At 40.4% G+C, this 12,369-nt stretch overlaps 1 protein-coding gene across 1 annotated transcript in view; it reads right to left on the bottom strand.

The window, feature by feature from the left end:
- Window positions 1-49: 49 nt before the first annotated feature.
- The window catches only part of IGF2BP3 (insulin like growth factor 2 mRNA binding protein 3), a 97,779-nt gene continuing 85,459 nt past the window's right edge, over window positions 50-12,369 (bottom strand). The window contains exons 11-15 of the mRNA XM_079786279.1: window positions 6,196-6,312; window positions 5,282-5,356; window positions 3,861-3,992; window positions 3,073-3,186; window positions 50-2,287 (exon numbers count right to left, since the gene is read on the bottom strand). Coding sequence (XP_079642405.1) covers window positions 2,189-2,287; window positions 3,073-3,186; window positions 3,861-3,992; window positions 5,282-5,356; window positions 6,196-6,312 — 537 coding nt within the window. The 3' untranslated portion in view covers window positions 50-2,188. The remainder of the gene's footprint in view (window positions 2,288-3,072; window positions 3,187-3,860; window positions 3,993-5,281; window positions 5,357-6,195; window positions 6,313-12,369) is intronic.

Below are 12,369 nucleotides of genomic sequence, written 5' to 3'. Positions count from 1 at the left end.
TATATTCATATATTTATTTGAAAAATCAAAAATAAAAACATACTACACATCAAGCTGCACCTAATGATGAAAAACTTTATTCTGCATCAAGGTGTCTGGAAAATGAAGCTGCATTTGGGCACATTACAAATGAGGAATGATCCATATGCGGTGAGTGCAAACTCAGTCACAGAGTTATTTTCTAGCTATTGCCAGATACTCCATTACCAACGCTTAATTCAAAGTAACACATGATTTGCCACACTAAAAGGCTAGAAGTGAAATATGACAGAATTTAAACCAGCAGATATAAATGCAGCACCTATTTGTATTTTTTTAAAAAAAAACAACTCATCAAATATTGGCAAAATCAAATACTGAGGAAGAGTTCTGGCCATAAGCACATCTCACCTAAAAACCAACCCGAAATCCAGTCCATGATTATTTTTTTAAGCAATTTGCTGTTGGGGGGTGGGATGGGGGGGTTTATGAATGCTAGATGAATTCAGTGACAAAAAGGGCACTTTTTGGCTAACACTACAAAATAAACTGGTTTTCGGAAAACATTTAGGAAAACGTTTCAAGTCATTTCCAAAATGTCTGATACACTGATCATCAGAAAAACTTACCTAGTCTGTAGAAATTCATTTTGAAATACAAATGAGGCAAAATGATTTTTTAAGGGTTATTATATATGTCCTTCAGATCCATGTAATGTGATGACTGTGATCCTTTTATGAACAAAAAGCAACACAAACAATTCTGAGAGCAGGGTGGCCTTGGAGACCACCCACACCCACATAATTGTACATACTGAGCTTTGCCATCAAGTTACAGAACGGGCAAATGAGTTCAGGTCAAAGGTTTTATCACAGTCATTCGAATTATATTCCAAAAATCATTTTCTTACAGTAACTGGTTGCACAGAATACAGAAATCCTGCTGTATTTAATTAATATTTTAGGTGGCCTTTCCTTTTTATCATTGTTTAAAAATCTTCAAAACAGCTTAGTGAGGCTCATGGCAGTGCCTGGCACATGCAGATATAGCTTTTTATGGCCTTCAAACACTCACACTATCTGACTGCCCCACTGGTCTTCGCAAGCAACTCTTTTGGGGTCTGCTCAAAGGGTAAACCAACTGCTCTGAGGTGGATTGGCAAACTAAGATCCTGTAAGACAAGCTGGGGCTTGCTTTTTGCCAGTCAGTTTCAAGTCCACAGGGGCAGCATATCTCCATTGCTGCACTTTCTTTAGGTAGTGATAGTCAGAAGCACACAGCAATTATGCACTCAATCACTTAGCCAAACAAAAACACTGAAGCCATTGAAACTAGCCATTCCAAAACTTCCTGTGACCACTTTGCTCTGTTAGTACCATCAAAAACTTTCCCTACCAAACAAAAAAATAAATGGTATTGCTGCTCTCCAAACATAGGCACTGCTCCATGTCACTGGACATTTATTGGATTTTCCAACTAAAAACTGTCAAAAAGCCTCAAAAACCTGAAATTAATTTTCCAGCTTTACTGTCACCAGCCAGAAGTAAAAAAATTTTTTTATTTGCCTGTTAGCTAATTAAATTTTATTTTTAAAAAACAGTTGGACTTTTATCTTTATAAAGTATATAAAAATTTCAAAAAAACCCACAAAATTTGCTTTCATTGCATTACTGAATACCTGAGGTAGTTGAGTAAAAATGCACATTTAATACCCCTGCCAACACCATTCAGCACTTCCCTTAGGTTATTCATGTTAGTGTTAGATAAAAATAAAACAGAAGTTTTTCTATGTTGATACCTTAACATTTAAGTTCCTATAATAATTCTATTCTCACTTAGGAGCAATCTATTTTTATTTGATGAATTTAGTGAGTGCATCACTAAGCCAATTTCTTGCATAAATGGGAACATTAAGAAAAATTAGAGAAGTTTTACACTGAAAACACAACAAAAGGGAAGTGCAGAGCTCCTCTTTTCCTCCCTCCCCCTTATTTTTTTCTTTTTAAAGCTGGGTGTCATACATTTCAGAGAGCATAAAGTATACATTCTCACAGAGACAGGAGTTCGAAAGTTGCCTGGTCCTCAGAAACAACTGGCTAGGTACAAACTTGTGCATGTGATTCTGGATGGGGGCAGCCGCCCGTCTGTTGGTTAAGCAATCTGTCTTTGGTTTGGCATCTGCCTCTGTGGTGGGCTGTTTCCTGAGCCTTTACTTCCGTCTTGACTGCGGTGGTCCACTTTGCAGAGCTCTCTGCTGTTGGTGCTGCTTTACCTGAGTCAGAATTTCCTGAATTTTTCTCTGGGCAACCTACAGAAGGAGAGAGTTTTGAAATTTCCACCTGATCAAAGGTTACTCAAAGTTGGTTTACTTTTTCATTTCAAAAACTTCAAACAAGTTTATTTGAAGATTAATTATCCATACGAATTAGTTTGCTAGTAGTCTCTGAAGTCACCTGCTAAAAGGAATTAAGTGTTTGGCACTAGAATCAATGGGCCCACCTGGAGGCATAGGCACAGGGGTGGGACAGAGAGCTCAGTTTCTGGGGAAGGGGCCATGTCCAGCTGTGAGGGTGGCAAGGAGATGAACGAGGAAGATAAGGCTTTCAAGGAGAAGCATAAATAGAAGAAACTCAGGATAAAAGTGCTTCCTGGCCATTAGTGGAATTAAGAAATCTGGCAAAAGTGAGCCAGTCCTTGGGCCTGAGGCAATTCCATTTGTTTTAACACCTGAATTCCCTGTCATAGCATCTGTTGCCACCTATAAGCTAGAACCAAGTGTTGTCTTGGAGCCTGTGGTACATTTAAGAAAAAACTTTTGTTAATAGTAGCAATGCAGTGACTCATCTCTTTAGTTCTTCTCAGCCATTTTTAACTTAGCTGTGAGGTCAAAGTAGACCCAGCCTAGAGTCCTGTCAGAGTGTGTTCTTCAGTCTTTTTTCTATCCCGAATTCTGTACCATCTGGAATTAAACCAACTCATATGAAAACATAAACCAATTAAAAAAAATTTTTAAGTGTTTGGTACCTACAGGGAAATTGCTTCCATTTGGGAAAAAAGCATTAGAGCTTGCTTATCACATCAAAGCCCACTTGCCTGGCAAGCATAGAAGTGACCAGTTATTTTGACCACGACTTGATCATTCTCATCAGGCGTCTGGTCACGAGGGACAACAACTTCTGCACTAGATAAATTCTGGAGCTCATTCACCTGAAAAAGATAAATACAAATCATGTTAGGTTTTGTTTTGTCTTTTGTTACCATTTCCTGAGCACTTACTATGCCAAACACTAACTATGGCTTTACAGATTTCACCCAATCCACTAATGATTCTGTCCGGTTAGTAATACTGTCCCCATTGCAAGATGATGAAAACCAAGGCTTAGGGAAAGAAACTGACTTGCCCAAAGTCACACAAATGAATGACAGAACCAAATTCAAACCATGAGAGTCTGCTTCCAAAGTGTATGCTCTCAATCACTTCAAAATTGTAAATAGCTTTGAAAATGACTTAGTTACATGTATTAAATCTGGGAAACATTTTTTTTTCAGTTAAAGAGTTATAAGTTATAAAAGATGAAATTAAAAAAGTTTTTTCTCATGTCATTGTGCAATAAAAATTAAAAGCTGAGTTATGTCAACAGAAAAATGCTAAATGCCCCTTACAAATGAGTTTTCTCCCACCAAGTGGTCTGAAAGAGAGGCATTCCTTCCACCAGTAGCCGACACCAACACTCAGGCGGAACAAAAGAGTCTTCTCCAAACCTTGGCCCAGATGGTCCTGCTTTTTACAAATTAGCCAAAATCCAGAGACTTGGAACTCCTAAGTACCTTTCAATGCTCTCCCTTTCATACCACTGCACAGGTTTTGCTGAAGTACTTGCCGTTTTGCCTCCTTTTCCAATAACTCTGCCAGCAGCAAAGGATGGCACTCTGATATGAGCTTCAAGTTTCACCTCTTCTTTAGGACTAACAAAGTTTTCTTCTTTAATTTTTCCATAAATTCTTCCCTGAGCCTACAGATGAGAACATAGCCTATTAATCAGTGTCATTCATGTAGGAGACAAAAAGTCCTTTAACATTAAAAATGGCTCAAGTCTACTGGATAGTCCTTTGCCAGTGATACGTCTGCATTTGATAGATTGAAGATCGCATAAGAGACTGAGAAGTTAGGAAGCCCTGGAAAAGGTTGACCGGAACTGCATGTCACAGATGAGTCAATTGAATGATTGATGAGAGAATGAACCATATTCTTTAGACAAAAGTTAAAGGAGTTAATTAGTAGTCATCCTAACTAAAAATAAATCACTTTTGTGGGCAAATGGCCATTTGCTCTCCATCTGAAAGGTAAAACCTCTCCTCCAGGCAATAAGAAAGTAATTACATTTTTCCTGAGCAGAAGAGACATAGGGAAGAACTAACAGAGCCAGCTGTGCTGGGCTCACAGGAAGCCAGCTCTTGTCTAAATGGGCCAGTGAGAAACCTGCTGAGAGGAATAGTTTGTTTTTTCCTCTTAACCAGGTGGTTTCTACTTTGAATAAGACTACAAAAAGTTAACACATACTTCTGATATTTACAGCCAGCACATCCTGTCACCTACTGCATACAACTAGAAGTTACACAGAAGAAACCTCCCCTATGGTGTATTACCATTAGTTTGCTCTGCTCTGTACCAAAGGAAAAAAGTCAGAGTTAAGTTTAATTGGACAAGAGTAACTAGAGAGATAATGAACTGGGGCTAACAGTTAATCCAAGGGTAAGAGGAAAAGGCATTTTAATTCAAGTTTATGGCTTCTCAGGGGCAAGGAAAATTTGAGAACAAGTTTTCCAAGGCATATTAACCAGGCAGGTTTGTAAATTTCAGTATTAAGGGCTCACCTTCACATATAACAAGGCATTGAGCAAATTCTCTTTCGGGAGACAGGTAAATCCAAAAACCACTAAAGAACTCTCAAAACAAAGGCTTTGGTTTTGAAATGTAATTGGGGGTTTGTTTCTCCTCTTTTTTTAAAAATTTAATTTATTGGGGTTACATTGGTCAGAAAAATTACATGTTTCAAGTATACAGTTCTACTAATTTTTATAAGATTGTATTTGTGCCAAACTGACCACAGTGGCTGGCAAGCAAGATCTCAAATACTCCTCTACTCTGTTCTTAGTCTTAGAAATTTCCATCCAGAAATTGTTTTTACTGAGTATTAGATACATTTAAGGGAGAAGCCAGGTTAGAGTTCCTGAAAAGAAGGCATTCATATTCTCCACATCCATCCATTTGCTACCTGTGCACAGACTCCAGAGCACATACCTTGAACTGGGCCTCCGGTGGCCCAGTTATAATCACCATCCTCACTTTCGCATCTGGTGCTTCGGCCGGAGCAATCTGGAACAGACCCATCAAGGGGTTATGATAGAAAGGTTACACAAACCAGCCTGACATTAGCACCTGACTTAGTGATATGTAGAAAGCCTTCCGGAAGGAAGTTATGAAGAGACAGTAATTAATATGGGTTTATTAGTTATTGCTCCTGCCACACCACTTGTCCTTACACTATGCCTGGTCCTAATGTAAAAGTCCATTTGCAGCCCCTCAGCTAATCCTCACTACATCCTGACAAGGCATTGCCTCTACTTTACACATGGGCAGACGGAAGGCTGGAGCAGTTGCGTTAGCTGGCCCATGGTCACACAGCCAGTAGAGCTGGAGGCACAGGTGGGTCTGTATCTCCACCGCCCATGCCCCTGTCACTACACCACTGCTACTCAGAGTGTGGTCTTCGGCCCTCGTGCATCAGAGCCCCCCAAGTGTCCAGTGTGAGCAAGAAACATAAATTCCCTCCAAGTACTGTCACTGAGTACCATATAAAGTAAAGTAACTTCAGGATAGACCAGTGATGGCGAACCTATGACACGCGTGTCAGCACTGACACGCGTAGCCATTTCTGATGACACGCGGCCACATGCCGAGGATGAAACATTTGCTGCTCCTGAGGATGAAACATTTGCAACTAGAGTCTTGGAGTTAGTTTTTTCCTCAAAGTGACACACTGCCCGAGTTATGCTCAGTTTTTTGGCGAAGTTTGACACACCAAGCTCAAAAGGTTGCCCATCACTGGGATAGACTGTACCTTCGATTCAAATTATGAGGTATCAAGAAGACTCATGTTTCTGTAACTGACTGTATTTAAAGCTCCAGGGCAGCCACACTTGGCAGAACAGTACCTTAATAGAAGCTCCTGCAAAGCGAGAAAGCTGTTTGATGTGCTGCCCCTGCTTGCCAATAATGGCACCGACAGATAAGGCTGGGATAAACAGATGAACAGTCTCCGTTTCTGATTGCTGTCGGAAAAGAAACACAGGACATTCATGCTTGTTGCATACAATCAGGCTATTATCGTGGCATAGGGATGGGGGCTTTGCATTCAGCAGGAATACTGGGACAGTTGTAGGAAAACCACTGCAGTAAACTGACGTGAGTTTACCTAACAGGTCGAGAAAATCTTATTTATATACTCATCCTGAAAGCACTTGCATCTAAATGATCACTTCTGTACACAACTTTCTTAAACTTTAAAATGTCACCAAATTATAGATTTAAAAGTTCTATAAATGTTACAAAGTTTAAATGTATTAGAATAGAGGCACAGATTATGTATACAATGAAGATTTCCCCCATCACTATATCCAAGGAAGATTCTTAACAAGTAAATAAAGTTATGAGAATAAAATCACATCACAAAAAAATCCACTGTTCCTTCACCTTAACCTGACAGTTATTTCGTTGTATCTGAGGACACTACTTTAAAGACCTTTACCTGACCAGGTGGTTCAGCTGGTTGGAGCGTTGTCCCATATACCAAAAAAAGGTTATGGGTTTGATTCCTGGTCCTGGCACATAGGATCTCTGGTAGGCGTGTATAGGAGACAACCAGTCTGTGTGTCTCTCACATTGATGTTTCTCTTCCCCCCACCCCTTCCATTCTCTAAAAAGAAAATTAAAAAAAATAGAAAATATATCCTCGGGTGAGGATTAACAAAAAATAAAAATCAATTTTAAAAAAAACACATGACCTGGCTGATGTGGCTCAGCTGGTTGGAGTGTCATCCCAATGCAACTGAAGATCGTGGGTTCAATTCCCAATCAGGGCACATACCTAGGTTGTGGGTTCCACCTCCAGATGGGGCGTGTACAGAAGGCAACCAATCGATGTATCTCTCTCATGTCTATGTCTCTCTATATCCTCAAGTGAACATTGAAATAAATACCTTCAGAAAGTCTGGTTTCCAATTTTTCACTAATTCATGTAAAATCTTTAAACATAAATCTTGTGCCCTTATACAAATGCTTCTAAAAATTTATGTAATAGAAATGCTGTATCAGAGCATAACAACCATTTAAAACTGACAGATATTTCTAAATTCTCATGCTAATAAATGTATCTTGCAGTCAGTAAGATACATATTAAAGGGGGTTATTTTAGTTTAAACCATGCCTTTCTCACTTATGAAAAACACAGCAATGTATGATTCTAGACCCCAACACCTAGTTTTCTACAAATGAAAATCATCTAAACTCTGCTTATCTTGAGTTTGTTCCTTTATAGCCCCACCATGTACCTCATATTTCCTGTAAGAGAACCTAAAGTTCAACTCCAGGAAATATTCTTACTAAAAACCATTGGATTTTTCTCTGAGTACTGGATTTTGTTTCTTCAGCATCTGTCTAAATAGACACACTATATTCTTTATAGCTTGGTATTTCTTTGGTATTCCCTATGTTTCCCAGGATGTCATAACACAAACAACATAGTTGTCAGCTAAATGAAGTCTTTTCTTGTAGCTCTAGAGCAGTGGTTCTCAACCTTCCTCATGCCTCGACCCTTTAATACAGTTCCTCATATTGTGGTGACCCCCAACCATAAAATTATTTTCGTTGCTACTTCATAACTGTAATTTTGCTACTGTTATGAATCGTAATGTAAATATCTGTGTTTTCCGATGGTCTTAGGCGACCCTGCTACCGGTTCTCAACCTCTGGGTCGCAGCGGTTCCTAGCAGGGTCTCCTAAGACCATCGGAAAACAGATATTTACATTACGATTCATAACAGTAGCAAAATTACAGTTATGAAGTAGCAACGAAAATAATTTTATGGTTGGGGGTCACCACAACATGAGGAACTGTATTAAAGGGTCGCGGCATTAGGAAGGTTGAGAACCACTGCTCTAGAGCATTTTAGAATAAACATCAGAAGGCTGCCTTATCACTAAACTCTTTTTTTTTTTTAAATCATTAAACTCTTGCCTGTGGAGATTTGTAATAGGGGCTTGTCCTGCACAGCTTGGTCAGGTGACTACTGTTGCTATCCATCAGTGAAGAACACCAAATAAGATTACTTCATTCTTCAGTATTTCCAAGTCATAAGAAGCATGCCTTTTTTCGGAAAGCACCATACCTCAGCCTGCCAGTTAGCACACGCCATTTATTCCTGAGGGACCCTTTAAGGCCTATCGTATTTTAATAACTAGATAGACCAACTGAATTAATGCTGACACTGACCATAAACTGTATTCAATGTCAGCATCTATTACCAGCATCCTCTCGGTGCATGAGATGGCACTCAACCAACTGAGCCACACTGGCCAGGGCTTAACCAATTTTTATTTTTTTAAATATATTTTATTGATTTTTTTACAGAGAGGAAGGGAGAGGGAGAGTTAGAAACATCGATCAGCTGCCTCCTGCATACCCCCTACTGAGGATGTGCCCGCAACCAAGGTACATGCCCTTGACCGGAATCGAACCCGGGACCCTTCAGTCCGCAGGCCGGTGTTCTATCCACTGAGCCAAACCAGCCAGGGCAATTTTTTTCTTTTTTCTTTTTTAAGTAAAGTTAGGACCTAAATATTTTATGTCACTGAGAACATCCATATCATGTTCTTCTGAATTATATACTTTTTGAGGGGAGAGGAGTTTGGCAGTGATAAAGACCTCTTAAATGATCAGCCTAAATCTTAAGGTGTAACTCGCCCAGAATTGTCCCACTGTATTTTGCCATGACCATAATTATTTTTTTTTGGGCCTTGTTCCAGTAAGATTTTATGCTGCTTACAAAGTACACATAACCTAAAAAGATAAAACAAAGGTGAAGAAATAAGAGCATAGAGACCTGAACAGAAGAGAGAAGATGAAGCCAGAAATGCTATTACACAAATTTGACTCTCAGCTTCTTAGCAGCTAATTAAAAGAAGAAAAAAATCAGCTGCATGATTTGCCGTGTCTATAAGAGAAAAATTTCATTTGCTTAGTAAACACTACTTTTCCTGTGACTGGTCCCGGAGAGCGACTAGTGAATGTCCTCAGAGGATGAAGGTAACGGGCATCATCCTGTGAGCTGAGTCCAGCCAGCAGAGCCCCAGCATGTGTCAGCCTGGAAAAGACTGAAGGCCACTGCTCGGAGGCAGACTGTCGTCAAAACTCAAGGCTGAACAAAAGCTAAATCACCTTCCCACCAGTGATGAAAGGCTATCGATGCATTTGCTTTGTTGAGGTGTTGGGGGTTTAAGAGAAAAGTTGTGTCACGTTTGGAAAAGGAATGGTGGTCAATAGAGAAGGGTCCAAAGGACCAAAACCGGACCGTAAGAAGGGGCAAACACCTGGAGGAAGAGCCACACGTAGACAGAAATGTGCTGTGCACGGGGATGAAGCAGCAGCAGCAGAACCTGTCAAATGCAAAAGGCGTCCGAGCGAAGCAGACAGCACCCAGGAGGTGGTGCCCAGCCTGACAGTGACGTGTCCTCTTGGCACCTTAATACAAAGTTGACTCATCAGATGCCTTGATGAAGACATTTCTGAACATCGCCCAATTCCCTTTGCTCCAATTCCATATCCACCAGGCATCTCCCTGACCCTAAATTATTTTTAAAGGAAATTTTCCTCTGAGAATATAAGGCACCTCACATAAACATCCTGTCCCCTTGGCAATCATGACGCTGGCTCTCTGGTACAAAGCATTCTTACATGGGATTCAGCGTAGTAAGCCATGTTTTCGGGACTCGGGCCGTGAGATAAGCAGATAACTTCATGTTTACTTACAAAACTAAAACCAGAACAATGGGTATGATAAGCCTCTTCCACCTGTGAATTCAAGTCTCTTGAGATGGAGCTTGAAAAAACTCACCAGCATTGCCCTTGCTGTTACACACTCTGCGTTTAAGTTCACGTTAGCTGCATTTATCTCAAACCCCTTTTCCTAAACCTTCAGAGGTGAAGGATATTCACAGGACACAAGCTGCTTCCCAGTGGATTTCTGCCAGATGCCTATCGGCAGAACTTCCTTTGGAGTTGTTGGCAGACTCTGTGTTAGAGCTTGAAAAAACAAAAGAACAAAGCTGCTCAACTGAAAGTTTGCATAACTGGTGCAGTCTGCCAATGAGTAATTCCTAATCATCTATGATACAAGAATGAGCAAACAGTAAGGTTAAGTGTATTTACTTTGTGGGGAACAGAACCTAAGACATGACAAAGGCATGGAGACGTGCATGCCAGCCAACAAGAGCAGCCTGCAGGAACCTGGAGGGACGCCAGTGTTTTCCTTGGGCTTGTAAAATAGATACTCCTGGGTTTCTTTGTTTTGTTTTAATGGATTTTGATCTGGAACTGGAATTGAGTTCCATGACTCAATTCCATGACCTGAAAAGAATATTGAAATCTTAAAAAAAAAAAAAAAAGGGGGCAAAGAAACTTTCCCCCCATAACAAGTTATCAAGGCCTCTTAGAGGTAATTAATGTGTGCCGGGGATTATTTACTTTGAAATTGTTTACTGGCAAAAGAGCTGTACCCATAGTAAGAAATCCTCAGAAGGACTCAGAGACTCCACGAAACAGCCATCTGATCTAAAAATTCCTTTCAACTCCTATTTTGTTTCTTGAAGAGCACCTTAAACTAGCTAAGACCTAAGGAACTGCTCACCTTTCTTACCTCTTCCATAAGCAGGAAGTTAGCAATTTTAAGAGATGATGCTATTATTTGGAGACTTTTGGGGAGACTCCAAGGCACTACCAAAATTAAGACAACAGCACTTGGTCTAACTTCTGCCAACCCCGAAGCAAGCTGCCAACACTGTCAAGCTATGGATGTTGCTGTGTGGGTGACGCCGTGTGCCAACTCCAGCTCCTGCTCTGCTCGCTGGCTGCCAATTGCCTCTTCCCTACTGTTTGAGCATTTCTGAAAGGAGCATTTCCTGTCATTTATAAACTCCAAGTTTGCCAATTAAGTACTGCATGAGCCAGCTGCTAGGCGGAACTGCAGACTTTTTGTCTGTTGGAAGAACCAACTCTTTGGCTCTATGGGAATAATCAACCTGGCAGGTTCCAGGGAGAAGAGTATGAACAGAGGCAAGGAATTTATCCAAAGACAAGATGCATCCATTCTATCATATTACAAAGCAGAAGTGAGGAAACAGGAGGGACAAGAAAATGAACCAACTGTAAAAGAAAGAGGAAGCACTACATAAAAAGTCAGATTCTTTGAAACATTTTGTCATCAAAACCTCCTTGCCAGGCAATATACACGTAAAGTAAAAGCAGAGATTTACTGCTAACTACAGGGCATCACGGATGAAGAGCTGACTTAGTAACTGATTTCCGTAGGGGAGCTTCTAAGGAGCATCAGGCTTCTCTGCAGCAGCGGTGGCTCCTGGCCGTGGTAAGTGCCTGCCAGCCTTTCACTCTCTACCCTGCGTTTAAAAAATATCCCAGACCTCCCATATTATGTTCTTCAGAAGAAGAAAAATGAAGCCAAAGGGAATAAAAGGACTGCAGGAAGCAATGGCAAGCAAAAAAAAATAAAGCTTTGGTAAATTTCACTATTGCCTTTAAAAATAGTCGTCGGTGTATTTGTGTTTCAAAAAGGGGTAACCACTTATTAGTGATTTGGGTTCAGAAAAAGAACAGTCTACTAATACAGTAAAGGAATAGCTATTCCAACTAAGTATTCCTCCCCCGTGAAGTTATATCCTAAAACAAAACTGTTAAAGAATTGTTCTCTCAAACATTAAGCCAAAAAATCCCCTGACAGTTATTTGGAAGTAGACTTGATGCTAATTGGTATCCAGAGACAGTATGATTCTCTGAAAATGGTGTTTTCCCTTTATTCGATGAAAATAATCTGCAGGAGTGAGTGGAACTAGAACATGGAATTTTCTCCTCCAGAATTAATTAAGAGTCTCCTGGTTTGCGGGGGTGGGGGGAGGGGTAGAGAGGTGGGAGGACCTTGAAAGTTTACCTCCTCCCTTCCAAGCGCCGAAGAGACCCCTTTAACATGCAATACTGCTAAGTCCAGGGTGCAAATAGCCATCCCTGACACCTGCTCATCTCTTTAGTTACAGACTCAGTT

The sequence above is a fragment of the Cnephaeus nilssonii genome (genome assembly GCF_951640355.1).
Source record: "Cnephaeus nilssonii genome assembly, chromosome: 12".
In the NCBI taxonomy this organism is placed as follows: Eukaryota; Metazoa; Chordata; class Mammalia; order Chiroptera; family Vespertilionidae; genus Cnephaeus; species Cnephaeus nilssonii.
Note: the sequence above shows the minus strand (reverse complement) of the source record. Positions and strands in the feature narration are given on the sequence as shown.